The sequence below is a fragment of the Phascolarctos cinereus genome, unplaced genomic scaffold (assembly GCF_003287225.1).
Source record: "Phascolarctos cinereus isolate Bilbo 61053 unplaced genomic scaffold, phaCin_HiC Scaffold_1;HRSCAF=81, whole genome shotgun sequence".
NCBI lineage: Eukaryota > Metazoa > Chordata > Mammalia > Diprotodontia > Phascolarctidae > Phascolarctos > Phascolarctos cinereus.
In genome coordinates, this window is record NW_027555514.1 from 212813549 (window position 1) to 212834891 (window position 21343).

General features: G+C 37.3%; 1 protein-coding gene across 4 annotated transcripts in view; it reads left to right on the forward strand.

Annotated features, from left to right (window-relative positions):
- Positions 1 to 21343, forward strand: part of ATF1 (activating transcription factor 1) — a 42611-nt gene that overhangs the window by 15523 nt on the left and 5745 nt on the right. For all 4 annotated transcript variants that reach the window (XM_078156844.1, XM_020966163.2, XM_020966165.2 and 1 more), the window contains 3 exons: positions 7410 to 7538; positions 14412 to 14512; positions 20831 to 20961. In XM_078156844.1, the coding sequence (XP_078012970.1) occupies positions 7410 to 7538; positions 14412 to 14512; positions 20831 to 20961 (361 nt within the window). The remainder of the gene's footprint in view (positions 1 to 7409; positions 7539 to 14411; positions 14513 to 20830; positions 20962 to 21343) is intronic.

The following is a 21343-nucleotide window of genomic DNA, read 5'->3' on the forward strand; positions in this document are numbered from 1 at the left end:
GGAGGGGTTGTGTTGAAAGGAAGGAAGGAAACAAGCATTTAAGTACTTAATGCTTGCCAGGCTCGGTGCTAAGTACTGATGATAAAAATACAAGCAAAAAGAAAAACAGTCCCTGCACTCAAGGACACATTCTGCTGGGGGAAGACAACACACAAATCTTTGATTTTAGGAATTCATATTTTTGTGTTTATTTGGTTTAAAAAATAAACAGAACCAGTCTAGTTTTTTAGTTGCATGCCCAATTTATTGATCTGTTCTTTCTCTTTTTTTGTTAATGAAAATGTTGAGAAATATAGTTTCCCACAAGGACTACTCTGGCTATATCCCAAAAGTTTTTTTTTTTAAATGTTGTTTCATTGGTGTAATTTTAAAAAAAACAAATTTATTTCTTCTGTGATTTGTTCTTTGACCTATTCCTTCCTTAGGATTATTTTATTTGGTCTCCATTAAAATTTAAGTCTTTTCTTCATTTTTGCACTTATTAAAAAGTGTTAGTATGTTGTGGACAGCAAATGGTGTGATTAATACTTCTGCTTCTCTGTGTTTGTTTATATGAGTCCTTTGTCATAGTACATTGTCATCTTTTTGTAAAGGTGTGTGATGGAAACCTGAGAAATATGTATACCCCTTTTGATTCCCATTCACAAGTTGATAGGTTATCAGATCTAACTTTAATGAAATTTTGTCCAGCCTCTTACATTTTTTCTTTTTACCCTTTTCTTAGCTTTGTCATGGTCTGAAAGGGATGCATTGAAATCCCCAACAATTATTATTTTGCTGTTGATTTCTCCTTGTGTTTAATTTACCTTTACCTTTAAGTATTTAGATGCTATATCCTTAAATATATTTGTTGTTGTTCAGTCGTGTCCAGCTCTTTGGCAAAGATACTGGAGTACTTTGCCATTTCCTTCTCCAGTTCGTTTTACAGATGAGGAAACCAGAGCAAATAAGGTTAAGTGACTTGCCCAGGGTCACACAGCTAGTAAGTATCTGAGGCCAGATTTGAACTCAGGAAGATGTCTTCCAGACTCCAGGGCCAGCATGCTATCCACTGTGCTACCCATTTGCCCACCAATTATATGCTTAGTTTTAATATTGTCTGTATTCATTTGAATCATAATGTAGCCTTCCTGCATATCTTTTAAGTATTTTTACAGTTACCTTTTCTAAGAACATGAGTGCACCATTTTTAATTTACCAGAAGCATAATAGATTTACTTTAGCCTTTCATTTTAACTGAATTCCTTTCAAATATGTACCTTGTAAAGAACATATGTTGGATTCTGATTTCTAATTCATTCTTCTACCCTATTCTGTATTATGTATGAGTTCATTTGTTTACATTCATGGTTTTTCTTGTTAGGTGTTGTTTTACCCTCTTTTTATAATTTTTACCCTTTTTACTTTCCTTTTTCCCCAAATACTTTTTTTCTTTCAAAAAAGGGAAGAGTTTATCATTTAGTAGGGACTTCTTAGGGGAGCTGACTGTGGCTGGGAGGACTTTAGTCAAATTTTTCAGGTTGATATTAGTGGTTTGCATAATGTGTTATGATTTTGCCTGTTTGAGCATATCTGTCTAATAAGAATCCAAGAATCTTTTGAAGGCTAATTGTTTCATGTAGTGACTTGTATCTCTTCAAGGAATCATAAAACTCAAGGAATGAGACATCATAATTTTTAAAAATTGAATATTTTTTCCCTAAATATATATAAAGACAATTTTTAACATTTTTTCTTTTATTTTTTTCCTTTTTTTCTTAACTTTTTTTTTGAGGCAGTTGGGGTTCAGTGATTTGCCTGGGGGCACACAGGTAGTAGGTGTCTGAGGACATATTTGAATTCAGGCCCTCCTGGCTCCAGGGCTGGCACTCTGTCCACTCCACCACCTAGCTGCCTTAAAATTCATTTTTTAAACATTTTGAATTCCAGATTTTCTCCTTGCCCTTCCCCCTCCCTGAGACAGTAAGCAGATTTATATAGGTTATGTATGTATAATCATGCAAAACATATTTCCATATTAGTCATGTGAAGAAGACAGCAAAAGAAAAAAAAAAGAAAAAAAGTAAAACATAATATTCTTTGATCTGCATTCAGGCTCCATCAGGTCTTTTCACTAAAAGTGGATAGCATTTTTCATCATAAGTCCTTGTCTTGGAGCATTGTATTCTTGGGAAAAGTCATGCACAGTTGATCATCCAGTACTGCTGTTACTATGTACAGTGTTCTGGTTCTGCTCACTTTACTTTGCATCAGTTTGTGTAAGTCTTTCCAGGTTTTTCTAAAATCAGCCTGCTTGTCATTTCTTATAGCATGGTAGTATTGTATCACAATCACATACCACAACTTGTTCAGCCATTCCCCAGTTGATGGGCATGCCCTCAATTTCTATTTCTTTGCCACCAAAAAAGAGCTGCTATAAATATTTTTGTACAAATAGGTCCTTTTTCCATTTGTATTATCTCTTTGGTATACAGACCTAGTAGTGGTATTGCTGGATCAAAGGGTGTGCACAGTTTGATAGCCCTTTGGACCTAGTTCCAGATTGCTCTCCAGCCTGGTTGGATCAGTTCACAACTCTACTAACAATGCATTAATGTTCCAGTTTTCCCACATCCCCTCCAGGATTTATCATTTTCCTTTTTTGTCACATTAGCTAGGTGTGAGGTGGTGCCTCAGAGTTGTTTTAATTTGCATTTCTCTGATCACTAGTGGTTTTAGAGCATTTTTCCATATGAATATAGATAGCTTTAATTTCTTCATCTGAAAACTGCCTAGTCATATCCTTTGACCATTTCTCAATTGGGAAATGACTTATATTCTTACAAATGTGACTCAGTTCTCTAAATATTTGAGAAATGAGGCCTTTATCAGAGATAACTTGGTATAAAAATTGTTTCCCAGCTTTCTACTTTCCTTCTAATCTTGATTAGTCATAAACTCTTAAACTTGGCTAATTATCAACTTAAATCAAATTTTTTAAAAGTAGAAAAGGTAGATTTTAGACATTGCAAGCTAGTGATTTTGCCATCAATTTCTGGCAAAATTCTAAACGAAATTATCAAAGAGATAGTTATTGATTATTTAGGAATGGAAGTAGTGATTATGAGGCTCCTACATGAGTTTACTAAAGTAGATGAAGTCATTCCAAGACAGCTATGTATCCTTTTTTAAGAAAGTAACTTCATTTCCATTTCTAGCGGGGTAGATCAGATAAATAGCATAGATATATGATTTCCTGAAGGCAAAGAGTCCCTTATCATATCCTCCTGGACAAGATGGAGAGACTGGACAGTCAGCAGCCACAGTTTTAGTAGCTGGTTGAGTGGTATAGTGTTATTGGTTGATGCACGTCAATCCGATGGAATAATAATAGCATTCACATAGTGCCTATTATGTGCCAGCCACTGTGCTAGGCTCTTTATGTTTGATCTTTACAACAGTCTTGGAGTAGGCGCTATTATTATCTTGATTTTATAGATGAGGAAATTGAGGCAGACAGGCTAAGTGACTTGCCTAAGGTCACACAGCTAGTCTGAGGCCTGATTTTAACTTGTCATCTTGACACCAGGCCCAGCATTCTGTACATTATGGGGCTACTTAGTTGATGAGCATCTCTCATGGCATGCTGCAGAATATCCTTTTTGTTCTTTTCTGTAGTGACTTGGATAAAAACATAGGGGAACAGTTGTCAGATGTGGTTAACACAGCTGGAAGGAGCAGATAAAAGAATCAGGATCCTGGAAGATCTTGACAGATAGGAATAATGGGCCAAACTAACAGAGACATGAACTTAAATTTTAAAAATTAAGCATAGAAATGCAAATCGAAGGAAATTTGGTGGAGTTTATATAGAATCATAGACTTAGGATTACAATTTATGGAAGTTCTGGAAACTACTGAGACCAACTCTGACTTTTACAGATGAGTAAACTGAGGCACAAGGAGGTTGCATGATTTGCCCTGGGTCACACAGCTAGTGTCTAAATTGGGCTTTGAACCCAGGTATTCCTGATTCCAGGTACATATTCTCTACACTATGCTGCCTCTCATGTGAAAAAAATAAAGGTGTTTTAGCTGACCACAAGTTTAATATGAGTTAGTACTGGTCATATGGCTGCCCCCAGAAATATTGTAAACTAAGGCTGTGTTAATTTAAAAAAATGTCTAGGAAAAAAGAATGACCAGTCCTGTTGTGTTTTGAAATGTTCTGACCCCATCTAGTTGTGTTCAGGTACAGAAATCTTGATGAGCTGTGTCTGGAGGGAAGAAGATGACCAGAGTGGTGAAAGGAGTGTGGACCCTTGTGTCCTGTGAGAAATAGTTGAAGAGGGCAGCTAGGTGGCACGATGGATAGAGCGCTGGCCCTGGAGTCAGGAGGACCTGAGTTCAAATGAGGCCTCAGACCAAACACTTGACACTGGCTGTGTGACCATGGGCACGTCACTTAACCCCCATTGCCTCACCAAAATAAAAAAATAAGTATGTACAGATTACATATAAAAGAATAAATAAAATCAGTGTAGTTTCAGAGGGCAGAAGGAAATCTTACATGAATAGAAGTTAAAAGAAGGCAGCTATTTATTGACTCCATGTATAAGGAAGAACTTTTTTAACAATTAGGCATGTCAAAAAATGGAAGAGGTTACCCTGTAAAATAATAAATTTCTGGTAACTGGAAGTGTTCAAGCCATCAGTTTGATTTTGATAAAAGAGACTCATGCTTTGAGTAGGAGATTGGATTAGATGACATTTAAGATCCCTTCAATTCTAAATTTTCTGTGATACTATAAAATTAATATTAGATGTCTAGACTTTTCCTTCTACCACCATCCTCTGACTGCTAGTGGGCAAACATTAAGTTAGGCCACTTATCTGTCCATTACTGTCTCATTAAACTTAGAAAATCTCATTTTTGTGGGTTGTATAATTTCTGTTCTGAATGGAAACTGGTTTTCTTTCTTTTGAATTTTAGTGCATATGAAAACATCCATTACGAAGTGTGATGCATACCTCAAAGCTTAAAAGTTACCCTAAGTTGTCAGTATGGTAATTAACACCATTGCCCTGAATCATTTAACAATTTATTTCCTAGCCATTTCTCCTTAGAGTTAAAAAGGAAAAGAAATCAAATATGGCATCCTAATTAGTATGGGAAAACATGTTCTTCACGTGTGGTGAATGAGCACTTACTTTCTGGGTGGTTATGGATAGGTAGACAATAGGTTATATATTAGAAAAGGGGACAATCGGTGACAATCACTTTTAATTTAGAATCAGATTACTGATTTTTTAAAATTACTTGTAATACCTTGTTAAAAAATTCGGATGGGGGCAGCTAGGTGGCACGGTGGAAGGAGCGCTGGGCCAGGATTCAGGAGGACCTGAGTTCAAATGCGGCCTTAGACACGTAATACTTACTAGCTGTATGACCCTGGGCAAGTCACTTAACCCCTTTGCCTAGCCAAAAAAACAGCAACAACAAAAACTCCAAAAGATTCAGATGACTAAAATTATAATTATTCAAATTCATTAGCAGAAGAGAGAAACTTTCTTTGACAAGAAGTTTTACTAAAGGGGAAATAGTATTTATGATGTGATGATATAACCTAACTAATACAAGCAATTTGCTACCAATGTTTTGTGATGTCCTGGGCCTCGAGTGTTTGTTTGTTTGTTTGATCGATCGGTGTTTCTTAAGCTACTATGTATGTTTGTGCTAAGCCATGGGGACTACAAAAAAAGTTTGCCACAGTCCTTGCCCTAGAGCAGGTTCTTACACTTGTATGAACCGTTGGGTTTGTTTTTGTTTTGTTTTTAAATGATTCCAAAGAGGCTACATCTTTGGCCCTCTGATTTTTTTTCCCCCTTTGGGAATCTTACCAACTCCCAGATCTGCTAATGGATGATGTTCAAATCTGTTTCTACAATTTCCATGACTCCTGTATCCCAGTGCTCAACCTTCAGCTGCCTGTAAACATTTCCACATGAATGTTCACACTCACACTTGTCCAAGACTGAACTTATCCTCTTTTCCCAAGAACCTGACCTATGGTATCACTATTCTTCCAGTCATCTAGGCTCAAACCCTTGAAACAACTTTGGATTCAGAAGGAAAAGGGATAGTAAATTGCTAATTAAGTTCTGTGTATTTGTATTTCCATCTCTTGTCCCTTTCTTTGCATTCCCATGGCCACTGCTTTACGTCCTCATACTCTGATTACTAAAATAGCCTCCTGTTGGTCCTGCCTCTATTCCTTTCCTTCCTATTTTATCTTATGTATAGCTGCCTGAGTAATTTGATTAGATTTGGTGTCTATCCATTAATCATAGAATAGAGCTCAGACTCCTAGTGTGGCACTCAAGGCCCTCCACAGTCTTTAATATAGTTTTGGTTTTGTTTTTTTTTTTTTTAAGGCAATTGGGGTTAAGTGACTTGCCCAGGGTCACACAGCTAGTAAGTGTCAAGTGTCTGGTCTGAGGCCGGATTTGAACTCAGGTCCTCCTGACTTCAGGGCCGGTGCTCTATCCACTGCGCCACCTAGCTGCCCCTATAGTCTTAACTACAATCTAACTTTCCCGATTTCTCTGTTTTGCTTCATGAACTCTTTGTTCCGGCCGAACTGTACCATTCACTGTCCCTAAATTCACCTGTCCTCTACCACATCTGTGCCTTTGTTCTGTAACTATGGCAGTGAAAACATCATTATTCTAATTAGTTTAACAAACGATTTGCTAGCTTTTTCTCCTGGCTATGAAAAAAGAAAGAAAACCAAATATAGTGTCCTGGTTAGTGTATTCCATACTTGGGGATGTAATTCTTCACCCTTTAGAAGTCATTGCTGTGAAACTTTGCCTGGTGTCCTACTCTTCCCCTTCATTTCTTTTCCCTAATTTGTGCTTCTGTTCATAGTAATAATACCTTGTACATTTCTAATTTGGATTATAATCATTTACGTCCTTGTCCCTCGCTCCCTACTAGATTATAAGTTCCGTAAGTGCAGAAACTATATCCTAGTCATCTTCATATCACCAACACCATGCAGATGATGAGACTAAAGTTGGCATAGTGGAAATAACACTGGACTTGGAGCCAGGATACTGGGGTTCCAAACTTGCCCCTGACACCAGTTATATGACCTTTAGCAAGTCACTTCAATTCTCTGGACCTTCCTAATACACAGCTAAGCCAGTTCAATATTGTGATTAAATTATGCTCAAATTGCTAAAGAAAGTAACATTCATTTTACCTTTTAAAATTGGATTTGCTGTTTTCCAACCAAATAATTTCCAGCAAAAAGTAATATGTAATAAGGCCTAAATATACACATTCCCCGTTATCAAGATTTTGCCTTTCTTCTGTGCATAGGTGAAGTAAATACTTTCTTAATCGAATTTATTTTTATTTGTAGATGTCACTAAGAGGAGCTGCACCAATGACAGTTGTACATCTTTCTGGAGAACAAGTACAAAATCAGGGCGTCATCCAGACTGCTCAGTCATCTTCAGTTATCCATCCACCGCAAGTACAGACAGTGCAGGTAACTGAAAACTTGATCTGTGTGGTACAGAGTATGATTTTTTGTGTCCTGAGTCTTATCTGACATGGTTATTGTCTCATTACTGTGTTATAAGTGGTATGATATAATCTCTCACTATCATGAATCCACATTAGATTTATTGTGTGCAAGGACAGGTAGGCTCAAATTTTAAGGGAAAAGATAGGTCTTAAGGGAAGGACACTTGCATATCCAGTGGTGGAAGGATTATCCTGGTAGGCAGAGGGAAGCTCTAAAGTAAAATGGGAAGAAGTGGGAATCATGGGTATGTTAGAAGATACATAGCACTTATTTCTTTCTCCCTTGCCCTGAAAACCAAACTCATCCTTGGTGAGGTAAAAGAGGAAGTCATATCTATCAATTGTCTATCATCATAGGGGAAAGTGGGAGAGAGGCTCAATGAAGGGTTCTCTCTTGTCTAGCTACAAATCAAAATTTGATGGCTAAGCAGACAGGAAAGAACCTGGCAGGTAGATAGCTTAACCCTTTTAGGAGTCCTTTCCTTTAGTGTCTCGGCTATGCTAGGCTCTGTGCTACAAAAAATAGAATTAATCCTACTGCAAGGAAATAACCAGTGTGCAGGTGAGTTTATATTAAGGGCATACAGAGTCAGTACAAAGTAATTTGGGAATGAGAGGGAAAAGCACAAACTACTGCGACAATCAGGAAAGGCCTTCTGTAGGAGGGAGTCAAAGGTAAGGATGAAGAGAACAGTTTAAGAATAGGGGCAGACCAGGCTGTGGAGAATGTCATATACAGGCAACAGCAGATAGGAGTGTTTGACTGGACTTTAGAGAGAATAATGTTCAGTCAATTTGGAAAGAGATTGGATTCAGATTATGAGAAGTTTTGAATGCCATACAGAGATGTTTGTATTTTATCCTAGGGGCAACTGGGAACCATTGCAACTTCTTATTTAAGAAGAAGTGACATGATTAGACCTTTGGTTTAGGAGTATCACTTTGGCATTTATGAGAGGGTGGATTGAGAAGCAAGAAACTGGAGGTAGGGAGACCAGTTAAGTCATTGCAGAGTGAAGGCTTGAGGTAATGAAGTCCTTAATCAGTGTGGTGATTGTGAGTAGAAGGCAGAAGAGAGAGCTTTGAGAAATGGAGAGTCAGTAGGACTTAGAAATTGATTATGGGGTGAGGGAGAGTAAAGAGTTGAGGATTATGCTGAGGTTACAAACTTGGGGTGACAAGAAGTAGTGTAGTAGTGTCCTTGACAGAAGTAGGCAAGTTAAGTAGAGGGGTGGATTTTGTGGGGAGGATAAATTCTTTATGGGACATGTTGCATTTGAGGTGAATGGCATGAATAAATACGTGAATGAATGAAAGAAAAAACATTTATGAAGCACTTAATTATGTGCCAAGCACTGTGCTAATCAAGACGACTCAAGGAATTCACTCTTTAATTCAAGCAGCCAACACAAGTAAGAGTTCACTTTCAAAGAGAGTTGGAAAGGCTCAGAAGAAGTGACATTGGAGTGGGTGGCAAGACTTTCATCCTTAGGGTCTGTTACTAGTGCCTGTAAATCTGGATGGCACGGTGGCAAGTCCTGTTGAGCATCTGTTTAGCGAGTATAGGACAGACTGTTCATTCAAGCAATGTGAGCAACTATATCCACTCAGCAGGGTGAGGGGCTGGAAGGGGCACTGCCCATTGCTATTGGGAATGAGGGAGGAGTAGGCCTAAAGGTTTGAGTAGAGCCAGATTTTGGGCTACTTCTTGCAGGGGTAGGAACTAGGGGGAAGGTAATGATCCAGCCAAGAGGTAGGAAGGGGGTAATTGGCAAGAAGACAAGGCAAGAAGCATTTATTGTGTTTACTAAATGCCAGTGTCACTGTGCTGAGTGCTAGGGATACAAATATAAGCAAAAATATAGTCCCTGCCCTTGAGGAACTTAAATTCTAATGTGAGAAGACAACACAGAAAAAGGGAGATGAATAGGTGAAGGTACTTTGGGGACATAGTGTTGAACTCCATGAAGTCAGAAGCAGAGCAGAGAGAGGAATGGAAGTTGGCAGGCCTAGTTCCTCCCCAAAATGGAAATTCTGAGAGGAGTCCACCACTGGGAGAAGGGGCCCAGCATGGCAGAAGCATGTTCCAAGCAGCCTAGGCATAGTGGCAAAGTCTGAAAAGTCAGAAGGAGAGAGAGCCAGGAGGGAAAAGGTTACTGGAGAAGGCTGCTCAGCCCTACTCTACCAAGCCCCCAAATGGGCCTGGTTTGCCTGGGATGGAGGATAAAGAAGGGGCCTCAGAAAAATGGAGAGCTGGATATGGGAATTGGGGAGGCATTTGACTAGAGGAGTTAGTTGAATCTAGGGGAACTAACGAAATTACCAAGAAAGTATATCCAGAGGGAGTGGGACATTAATGATGATCCAGCAAAGTAGAGTGCAAGGATAAGAATCAAGAATAGTACCATTACCCTGGGAGATCCTGAGTCTTTTTTGTAAACTTTGTGTTTTGTTTTGTTAAGAAATGGTTTCCCAAGAGCAGCTAGGTGGCACAGTGGATAGAGTACCAGCCCTGAAGTTAAGAGGACCTGAGTTCAAATCCAGCCTCAGACCAAACACTTGACACTTACTAGCTGTGTGACCTTGGGCAAGTCACTTAGCCCCACTTGCCTAAAAATTAAAAAAAAAAAAAAGAAATGGTTTCCTGAAGAAGAGGGAGCAGTAAAGAATTCTTGGAATATAGTGGGACAAGGACCTAAACTTTCATTCTGCTCCCTAGTATAATTATTAAAAGGGAATGACTGTCACAAGCAGTGCCCTTTATTTTTTTTCCTTAGCAATTTGTTACCAGTGTTCTGTGATTTCCCAAAAACTATCAAGCCTTCTCTCTTCTTTTTTCATCTCTGGTCCCAGCTCATTGTCCTTCTATAAGTCTGTCCCAGATATACATACTATTTGACATGTAAAGTGTCCAAATGCATCTTATGTTGAAATCTGCAATAAATGATATTCATCCATTTGGCCTTTCCTGTGTGACTAGACATTGCAGACTTTTTGAGGGATTAAAAACTTCCAAGAACCTCTGAAGTAATCTGGATCTTTATACAATTAGCAGAATATCATCCACAAACAGGAGCATCCAGAGGACCTCACCATCCACCAGGAGTCCTTCTAACCTAGACCCTGGGGTGGGGTGAATCTCCTTCACAGTGACAAAAACCTTTAATGAACATAGGTCTCCTTGCTTTAATGCCTTGCCTGGTATTTATCAGAGGGTCATTGAATAGGGTGTATTTCTGTTTTTATATGTTCCTGAATCCTGAATGATCTTAATTTGTGGATGAAAGCTTGCTGTTTTAAAAAAAGAAACTTGTCAAGGCAATATTTTGTTCTGCCATATAAAATGCTTTTTGTTTGGAAGGCAGGGATGAACACTAAACCCAGTGAGATCTTATATTCTCTACATCATTCATTTAATTGTAATCTGGTAAAGATGTGTCCCTTGTTGAACATAGCGTGTGAAAACTTAACTTGGTCCCTACCAATACCTTCATTAATGATTCACTCAACTTGACATAACTCTCATAAAGATTTATACATCAACTTAGAGGTCAGTAGTTGCAGGTGGTCACCTTCTTTTTTCCAATATTAACATTTGAGAATGTCGCCATACGTTTTTTATCTTCTTCTAAGTGTATGGCTCTAGTACAGATCTTCCCCGTTTATATCATACTTGACCTAATCTGCTTGTTTTTGCCATCATTTCTGCCTCCATTATAAACACCTCAAGTGGGACAGGTAGATGGCGCAGTGGCTAGAGCACTGGCCCTCTACCTGGCCCCAGAGTCAGGAAGACCTGAGATCAAACTAACTCTGTGACCCTGGGCAAGTCACTTAACCCCATTGCCTAGCAAAAAACAACAAATACCTACCTCAAGGGCTATGATGTTAGGTTCCAGGGGCAGTTAGGTGGGACGGTGGCTAGAGCACCAGCCCTGAAGTCAGGAGGACCTGAGTTCAAATCCGGTCTCAGGCACAAGCTATGTGATCTTGGACAAGTCACTTAACCCCAATTGCTTCCCCAAAATAAATAGTCCCACTATTCTTGAATGGATTTATTAAAATGTCTTTGCAAATCTCTTACATTCATTTCCTTTTTAAACTTAACTTTTTAAAAATTTTTAAACAAGCATTTCTTTACATATAGCAAACAGAACACAAAGAGAAAATTCGTTATGAAACTGCAAATCTCTATTTCATATCACTTAATGTGTTTTTTAAAGTATATAACAAATTTTACATGTTACTTTCTTTTTAAAAATTTTTATTAAAACTTAAATATAAACTAGGAGAGAACCTGTCATGTGCACAGCAGAACGAAGAGAGGGTTCAAAATAATATAGCAGTAAATTTCCATTTCAAGAAAGCCTATGTATTAAATACTACACATTGTGTTGATAGCTGTCCATCTTTTCTTTTCTTCCTTGTTTTCTTTTGTTCTCTGCTGTATGCTTTTTACTTTGTACTTCTTTTCCTCCTTACGTATTACCTTCAAAATGGCCTGCTTGTTTGCTTCTTTTAGTTCTCTTCTGTGCAGTTTTTAAAAAATCACAGTAGCCTTTGTTTTTGGCTTCACTATTGCTAACTTCCTTCCTGATAACTTTGACACTGTTGTCCACCCTCTCCTCTGATATACCTTCTTCTCTCTAGGTTTTCAGGATACTACTCTTTCCTGGTTCTTCTCATACCTATATGGCCATTCCTGCTCATTCTCCTTTGCTAGATATTTTATCCAAATCAAGCCCGTTAAGCATGGATATACTACAGTACTTTTTCCTGGATCCTCTTCTTTCTCTCTGTACAGTTTCACTTAGTGATCTTATCAGTGCCTATGGATTCAGTTTTCATTTCTATGCTAATCATTCTCAAATCTGCTCATCTACTTACCATATACTTACTTAGCCCTAACCTCTCTGCTCACTTCCAAACTCGCATCTCCAGCTGCCTTACAAACTTTGTAAACCAGATGTCCAGCAGAGGTCTTAAACTCAACATAGCTGAAACTGAACTCATTTTATTTCCCCCATCCAGGGTACTGCTAGCCTCCCAGTCCCTCAGGCTTACAGCCTTGATATCATCTTGACTACTCACTGTCTCTCCATCTGTATATCCAATCTGTTGCTAGGGTCTGTTGAGTTCACTTTTGTAATAACAACTCTGAAATACGCCCTCCTCTCCCTGTTACCTCCAGGATCAAATATGAAATGTTTAGTATATGAGGCCTTCATATTCTGTCCTCTCAGTCTTCTTACACCTTACCAGGGGCAGGGAACCTATGGCCTAGAGGCCACATGTTGCTTTCTAGGTCCTTGAGTGCAGCCTTTTGACTGAGTCCACGTTTTACAAGAACAAATCTCTTTAAGTCCTTTTATTAAGGAATTTGTTCTGTGAACTTAGGATTCAGGCAGAGGGCCACACTTGAGGACCTGGAGGCCATAGGTTCCCCACCCCTGCTCATACCATTGCTTCTCCATGTGCTCTTCAATCCACTGACAACTGCCCTCCTTACTGTTCTCCAAACAAAACATTCCATCTGTTGTTTCTTGGTATTTTTCTCTACAGTCCCTCCTACCTGTAGTACTCTCCCTCCTCATCTCTGCTTTTTGCCTTCCAGTCCCAGGTAAAATCCCTTCTTCTACAGAAATCCTTTCCTTCCTTTCTAGTACCTTACACCTCTTGATTATTTCTTTTTTATCCTGTATATAGCTTGTTTGTACACATTTGTTTGCATGTCGTTTTCCTTATTAGATTGTGAAGTCCAAAAGGGCAGGGACCATCTTTTGCCTTTTATTTTCATGATTGCCATCGTGCCTAGCATCTAATAGGTGCTTAATAAATGCTTATAGATTGACTACCTCCACTTCCTTTTATAACTGAAATTGCTCTATTTCACATAGCTGGTTAGAAGAGTTTAGCAATTTAATCAATTGGGTTATGTATAAATAATGGGAAAATAGGTATGGAATACTTAGTATGTTTTAGAACATGATTTAGTGCATAGAGCTGTTATGATTGTGCCTTGTTGGTTTGGTCTTAGAGAGAAATATTTACTAACTGCTGTCACAGGGAGGCAGTCTGTTCTAGTAAATAACACAAGAGGGAAAAACTATTTTTGGATACTTTCTATTAGAGAATATTTATTATATTTGTAGGCGAGTTTAGAATAACATGTTACCCATCTCTGATTAGGAGTTAATAGTTAATTACCTTAATATTGCTTAAAACAATAACACGTATTAGAGTACAATCTCATTTGACATTAGAAAAGTGCTTTTTCTGCCTTACAGTTATTTGCAACTACATAACATTTTTATTGCATTTAGTTGCAGATATTTGATATAGTCATTGATAGGTGCTTTAATGATAAAATATTTTGAGAGATATATATATATAAATTTCAGAAGAATAAAGTTACAGTAACATATATCCTTAGAGAAGTTTTGGAAAACCAGTAAGTTTCTTCATGTTAGTTGGTGTAATTCCTGACAGTGTGTAACTATGGAGGTCTAGTTTTGAAGACATCTTCTTGCTTATTTCTGGTTCTGCTGCTTTTTTGAAATAATACACACACACACACACACACACACACACACACACACACACACGTTTCTATACATAGAAATGGATATTTCCTTTATTTGCTCTCCTGAGTTAAACTGTCCTCAGATTGCTGATTTTTAGAAAATAATATTCAAAGTCAGATTCAGCAACGTGAATGCATTTGGGATGGGGTCTATTTGTTCTGAATGTAATAGCATGAAAATTAGGTCTTATTAGAACTCTTCTTGAATACTTTACTTGTATTGTTTATCATGAAATAAAGTGTACTTTTTAGGTATCATCCTGGTCAGATAGTGAAGATTCTCAGGATTCATCTGATAGCATAGGCTCTTCACAGAAAGCTCGGGGGATTTTAGCACGGCGTCCATCTTACAAGTGAGTATTGCTTCATACATTTTTTTCATTTATGAAATTCCAAAGCCTTGTATAGTGCTGTAAATTTGATATAGGAGCTTATGCCATGAAAATTAGTGGAAACCAAATTATGTAATATTATAATCACCATCATTGAAGCATTTTCTTTAAAATTCACAAAATAGCACTGAAGGAAGGCCAGAAAGAATTACAAATGAGCAATAGCTGAAAGTTAGAAATTCAGTTACAAACAAAGCTGAATTTGTTTCATAATTAAAAAGAAAAGCAAGCTGTACATAGTGATTTGCAGTTTCTTGTACAGTCCTTTTTTTTGTTTGTGGAAAAGCCTATTTTATATTTGTAATTTCAAAAATTTTTTTAAAAAGATAATCACCAAGCTTGACTCCACAAGAAACTATGAAGGAAAAAAAGAAGGAAGCAAGCATTTATGAGGCATCTGTTGTGTGTGCTGGACACTTTGCTGAGTGCCATTCTAATATTATCTCATTTGATTCTCACAACAACACTGGGGGGTAGGTGCTGTTGTTATCTTCATTTTACAGTTGAAGAAACTGAGGCAGACGTAACACAGGAGACTCTGAATCTAGATTTGAACCAAGGTCTACTTTTAGGCCAAGTGCTCTATCTAGGTTGTTCCCTCCTTTGCAGAAGTGGGGGATTATACCCCACAGATGATGTTTGACTTTTTTTTCCTCTTTTATTCTTTGTTTTAATGGATGCCTCATTGGAAGTAGGTGGGAGTGGTAACGGGAGGGGAGCAGGGAACAGCGGATATACTGGGAAATCTATATGACATAAAAACAAAACATCAGCAAAAAATATTTAAAATACAAAAACCAAAAATGTCACAAGGACAGATAGATAGATGTATAAAGAATTATACCATTTGAATATTTGCATTTCAGACATTAATTGAAATGCTCTCATGTACTGGGAAGTGAGGAGTATATCAGAATGACAAATAGAAGGACCACTTCATTTCTGGTGAGGGAAAACTTCAATGAAGAGAGTTTCCAAGAACTTCTGAGAAGCTGTGAAATGTCAATAAAATGAACTTATTTTGCATTAGAAATTAACATGGCATTATTCAGGTCGTTAAGCAGTACTTTATGTTAATAAATTTGAGTGTTGTTTTTGGGGTTTATAAGTGCTTTAAAACACTTTCAGGTGGGCAGTGGATTAGTAATTGTGTTAATGTTTCTACTTGTTTTGTGGTTAATCTTAAGTTTTATTAAAGTTTATGTATTTATTTTTAGTTTTCAACATTCACTTTTATAAGATTTTGAGTTCCAAAATTTCTTCTCATCTCTCCCCTTCTCCCACCCCAAGACGACGTACAATTTGATATAGGCTCTACACATACATTCATACTGAACCTATACTCACATTAGTCATGTTGTAAAGAAGAATTAGAACCAATGGGAGAAACCACCAGAAAGAGAGAGAGAGAGAGAGAGAGAGAGAGAGAGAGAGAACGAGCAAATAATATGCTTCGATCTGCATTGAAACTCCATAGTTCTTTTTCTAGATGAGGACAGCATTTTCTATCATGAGTCCTTTGGAGTTGTCTTGGATCCTTGCACTACTAAGAGGAGATACAAATATTTTTTAAAATTTATTTTGATTTCTCAACAATCACTTCCATAGCTTTTGAGTTTTAAAATTTTTCTCCTCATCCCTCCCCACGACGGCGCACAATTTGATATAGGCTAGTAGTTCCAAATTGCTCTCCAGAATGATTGGATCAGTTCACAACTCCACCAGCAATGCATTAGTGTACCAATTTTCCCACATCTTTGCCAACATTTATCATTTTCCTCTTTTATCATGTTGGCCAATCTGATAGGTGTGATGTGGTACTGAGGTTTTTTTATTTGCATTTCTCTAATCAATAGTGATTTAGAGCATTTTTTCATATGACTATGGATGGTTTTAATTTCTTCATCTGAGAACTGTCTGTTCATACCCTTTGACCATTTATCAATTGGGGAATGACTTGTATTCTTATAAATTTGACTTAATTCTCTATATGTTTTAGAAATGAGACCCTTATCAGAGACACTGGTGTAAAAATTCTTTCCCAGTTTTCTACTTTCTTCTTAATCTTGGTTGCATTGGCTTTGTTTGTGCAAAAACTTTTCAATTTAATGTAGTCAGAATTATCCGTTTTGCATTTCATAATGTTCTCTGTCTCCTGTTTGGTCATGAATTCTTCTGTTGTCCATAAATCTGACAGTAAACTATTCCTTGCTCTCCCAGTTTGCGTATAGTAAGAAGAGATACATCTTATCAAAGTTAGTCATCACACATTGTGGCTGTTACTGTGTACAGTGTTCTCCTGGTTCTGCTCACCTCACTCAGCATCATTTCATTCAAGGCTTTCCAGGTTTTTCTGAAGTCCACCTGTTCATCATTTTTTAAAAAAATTTTAGTTTTCAACAGTCACTTCTATAAGCTTTTGAGCTTTAAATTTTCTCCCTTCCCTCCCTACTTTACTCCCCAAGGTAACATACAGTCTGATATAGGCTGTCCATATACAGTCCTGTTAAACATATTTTCATATTAGTCATGTTGTAAAGAAGAATTAGAACCAATGGGAGAAACTACAAGAAAGAAGAAACAAAACAAAACAGAAGGGAAAAAAATGAACAAATAGTATGCTTCAATCTGCATTCAAACTCTGTAGTTCTTTCTCTGGATGTGGATAGCATTTTCTAGCATGAGACTTTTGGAGATGTCTTAGATTCTTGCATTGCTAAGAGCTAAGTCTATCAAAGTTAGTCATCACACAAGGTGGCTGTTATGCTTACGACATTCTCCTGGTTCTGCTCACTTCACTCAGCATCAGTCCATACAAGTCTTTTCAGGTTTTTCTGAAGTCAGCCTGCTTATCATTTCTTGTAGTACAGTGGTATTCCATTACATTCATATACCACAGTTTGTTCAGACATTCCCCATTTGATGGGTATCCCCTCAATTTCCAATTCTTTGCCACCACAAAAAGAACTGCTATAAATATTTTTGTACATGTGGGTCTTTTCCCGTTTTTATGATCTCTTTGGGATACAGCCCTAGAAGTGGTATTGCTGGGTCAAAGGGTATGCAGAGTTTTATAGCCCTTTGGTTATAGTTCCAAATTGCTCTCCAGAATGGTTGGATCAGTTCACAACTCCACCAGCAGTGCATTAGTGTTCCAGTTTTCCCACATCTTCTCCAGCATTTATCATTTTCCCATTTTGTTGTGTTAGCCAATCTGATAGGTGTGATGTGGTACCTCAGAGTTGTTTTGATGTGCATTTCTCTAATCAATAGTGATTTAGAGCATTTTTTCATATGACTATAGATAGCTTTAATTTCTTCACCTGAAAACTGCCTAGTGATATACTTTGACCATTTATTAATTGGGAAATGACTTGTAGTCTTGTAATTTGACTCAGTTCTTTATATATTTTAGAAATAAGGCCTTTATCAGAGACACTGGTTGTAAAAATTCTTTCCCAATTTTCTGCTTCCCTCCTAATCTTGGTTGCATTGGCCTTGTTTGTGCAAAAACTTTTCAATTTAATGTAACCAAAATTACCCATTTGGCATTTTATAATGTTCTTTATCTCTTGTTTGGTCATAAATTCTTCTATTCTCCATAAATCTGACAGGTAAATTATTACTTGCTCTCCCAGTTTACTGATAGTATCAGCATTTATATCTAAATCATGTACCCATTTTGACTTTATTTTGGTATGTGGTGTAAGATTTTGGTCTGTGCTTAGTTTCTGCCATACTCTTTTCCAGTTTTCCTAGCAGTTTTTGTCAAATAGTGAGTTCTTATCCCAGAAACTGGGCTCTTTGGGTTTATCAAAGGGTATATTACTGTAGTCCTTGACTACTGTGTCTTGTGTACCTAACCTATTCCACTGATCCACCACTCTGTTTCTTAGCCAGTACCAAGTAGTTTTGATGATTGCTGCTTTATAATACAATTTAAGATCTGGTATGACTAGGCCACCTTTCCTAACACTTCTTTTCATTAGTTCCCTTGATATTCTGGACCTTTTGTTCTTCCAGATGAATCTTCTTGTTATTTTTTCTAGCTCTATAATTTTTTGGTAGTTTGATTAGTATGGCATTGAATAAGTAAATTAGCTTAGATAGAATTGTCATTTATTAGCTCAACCACCCATGAGCAACTGATATTTTTCCAGTTATTTAGATCTGCCTTATTTGTGTGAAAAGTGTTTTGTAATTGTGTTCATATAGTTCCTGGGTTTGTTTTGGCAGGTAGACTCCCAAATATTTTATAATGTTTACAGTAACTTTAAATGGGATTTCTCTATCTCTTGCTGTTGGGCTTTGTTAGTATAGAAATGCTGATAATTTATGTGGGTTTATTTTATATCCCGCAACTTTGCTAAAGTTGTTTATTATTTCAAGTAGTTTTTTACTTGATTCTCTAGGATTCTCTAAGTATATCATATCATCTGCAAAGAGTGATAGCTTTGTTTCTTCTTTGCAAAAGCTCATTAAAACTAGCTAACTCCCTATTTGGGGAAACTTTGGGGAAAAGTTTTATTTTCATTTCTGCCATTTGTTGTTAATACCACATCCATTCCTGTATATATCCCTCTCTCCTGCTCATGACATTTTCCCCCATAATGTTTGGATTAGTTCACAGCTTCAACAACAGTGTATTAAAGTCCTTCATCACCTGCCTTCAAACTCGCTTTCTCCAATTTCCTGAACGTCATCTTCCTGTAAGAACACATCAACCCTAAAACTCACACTTTAGTATCTGCTGCCAGTGGGTCCCCTCTTTTCTTCCCTTTGATTACAGAGGGTAGACAGAAGTGAGCTACTCCCAGATCCTCCATTTCAGGAGGGTGCCCAGGACAACCATCTCATCATTTCTTGTTTGTCTGTACTTCTCTGGACTTTATCAGACTCCCCCATTCCTCCTTTTCAGCTTTTTATGTGTTGTTGTTTTACCCGTTAGACTGTGTGCCTCTTGAGGACAGGGATTGTCTTGTGCATTTCTTTATATACCCAGCATAGCACAAGGCCTGGCACTTAATAGGTGCTTGATAAATGTTTATTGACTAACTCTCGAGCCCCTTAATACACTTTGGGGCTGAGCTAACCTTATGGCTATTCCTTATACTTGATCTCCCATCCTTTGCCTTTATTCTGGCTATCCTGCATGCCTGGAATGTACTTTCCTCATTTCCACTCTTTAAAGTCTCTAGATTTCTTCGAACATGAAGCTTTTCTAGATCCCCCAAGCTTCTAGCTCTTCTTTCCCTCCCTTCCTAGTAACCATGTATCTGTTTTGTATGTGACTTCCTATGCATAGTATCTCTCCCAAAGAAAGGCTGCTTCATGTTTGTATTTGTATCCACAGGCCCTGGCACATAGTAAGCACTTCAGTAAGTGCTTGATTGACATTTCGTGGGATTAATACTTTGCACTTCTTTTGAGAACCATTTATTCATATCCTTTAACCATATATCCAATAGAAATGGCTCTTGGTCTTCTATGTTTCTGTCAGTTCCCTATATATTTTATATATTAGAACATTATCAGAGATATTTGATGCAAAAAAGTTTTTTTCTTAGCAGTTTCCTATCTATCCTACATGCATTAATTTGTTTGTGCAAAAGCTTTTCAAATTAACATAATTGAAATTATGAGTTTTAAGTTTTACAATCTTCTTTTTGCCTTGTTTGTTAAGAATTCTTCTCCATTCACAAGTATGAAAGGTACCTGATCTTGTATAATATTTTCTTGTGGCATGACTTTTTTATATTCAGGTCATGAATCTCTGCTCTGAGCTTATTGTGATAGGTAGTGTAATTTGTTGGTCGAAACATAATTTCTGCTAAACTGTTTTCCTGCTTTCCCAAAAGTTCTTATCAAATAGGGGGTTTCCTCAAGTAGCTTATGTTTGTTTCTATAGCACTTAGTACATACAATACTTGGTGTGTAGTAAATGCTTAATAAATTTTTTTTTGTTCATTCATGTTTTTGGCTTTATCCAATCCCTTGTTTTTCAATTCAAGGGAGCTTATTTCATGTCTCTGATATTCAGGTAGACATCAGTTAAAAATTTTTACTGATCTGAATAGTAAGATATTTGGCATGTAGCATAGTCTCATGAAAATGTTGTTTAGGTGTAATGTAGTAAATTTTCAAACTATACTAACAAAATTGTGGGGAGTTATCTAGTCTTAATGAGCTTTTGCAAAGCTGATGTGCTTATAAATAAACCAATGTAGAAATTTGACTTTCCATTTGTGTTGAGTTAATGGAATTCTATTTTTTCCACAGAAAAATCTTGAACGATCTTTCTTCAGAAGACGCCAGAGACAGGAAGGGAGACGGAGAAAACCCTGGAGTTTCAACAGTCACATCTATGTCTGTCCCAACTCCTATTTACCAGACTAGCACTGGACAATACAGTATGTATATGAAGTTGTTGTTCTTCCTTAGTTTTTAAAGAGAACCAATGACATCACAGGGTGATGTCTTGACTTGCAGGTGAATTGGATTTAAGTGAGGCAGAGTTGCAAAAAGTTGGCTACCTCACTGTCTTTTCCTGAGTCATTGAAATCCATTGGCAAGAAAAAGGTCAGGATGACTGGCAGTGTCTTGAGATACAAATGAAACAGACATCTAGACTAAACCTTTTTTATTTGGGAGGGACAGGTGTGTTTTATTTGGTATGTGGTCTTATCCTAGTTACTGGATAATTATACCTGTGGCCTTTGTTGTGACCAAAAGCCATCATCTGGATTAGAATGTGGTAAAAGGAGAAAAATGAACCTATAAAAATAGATTATC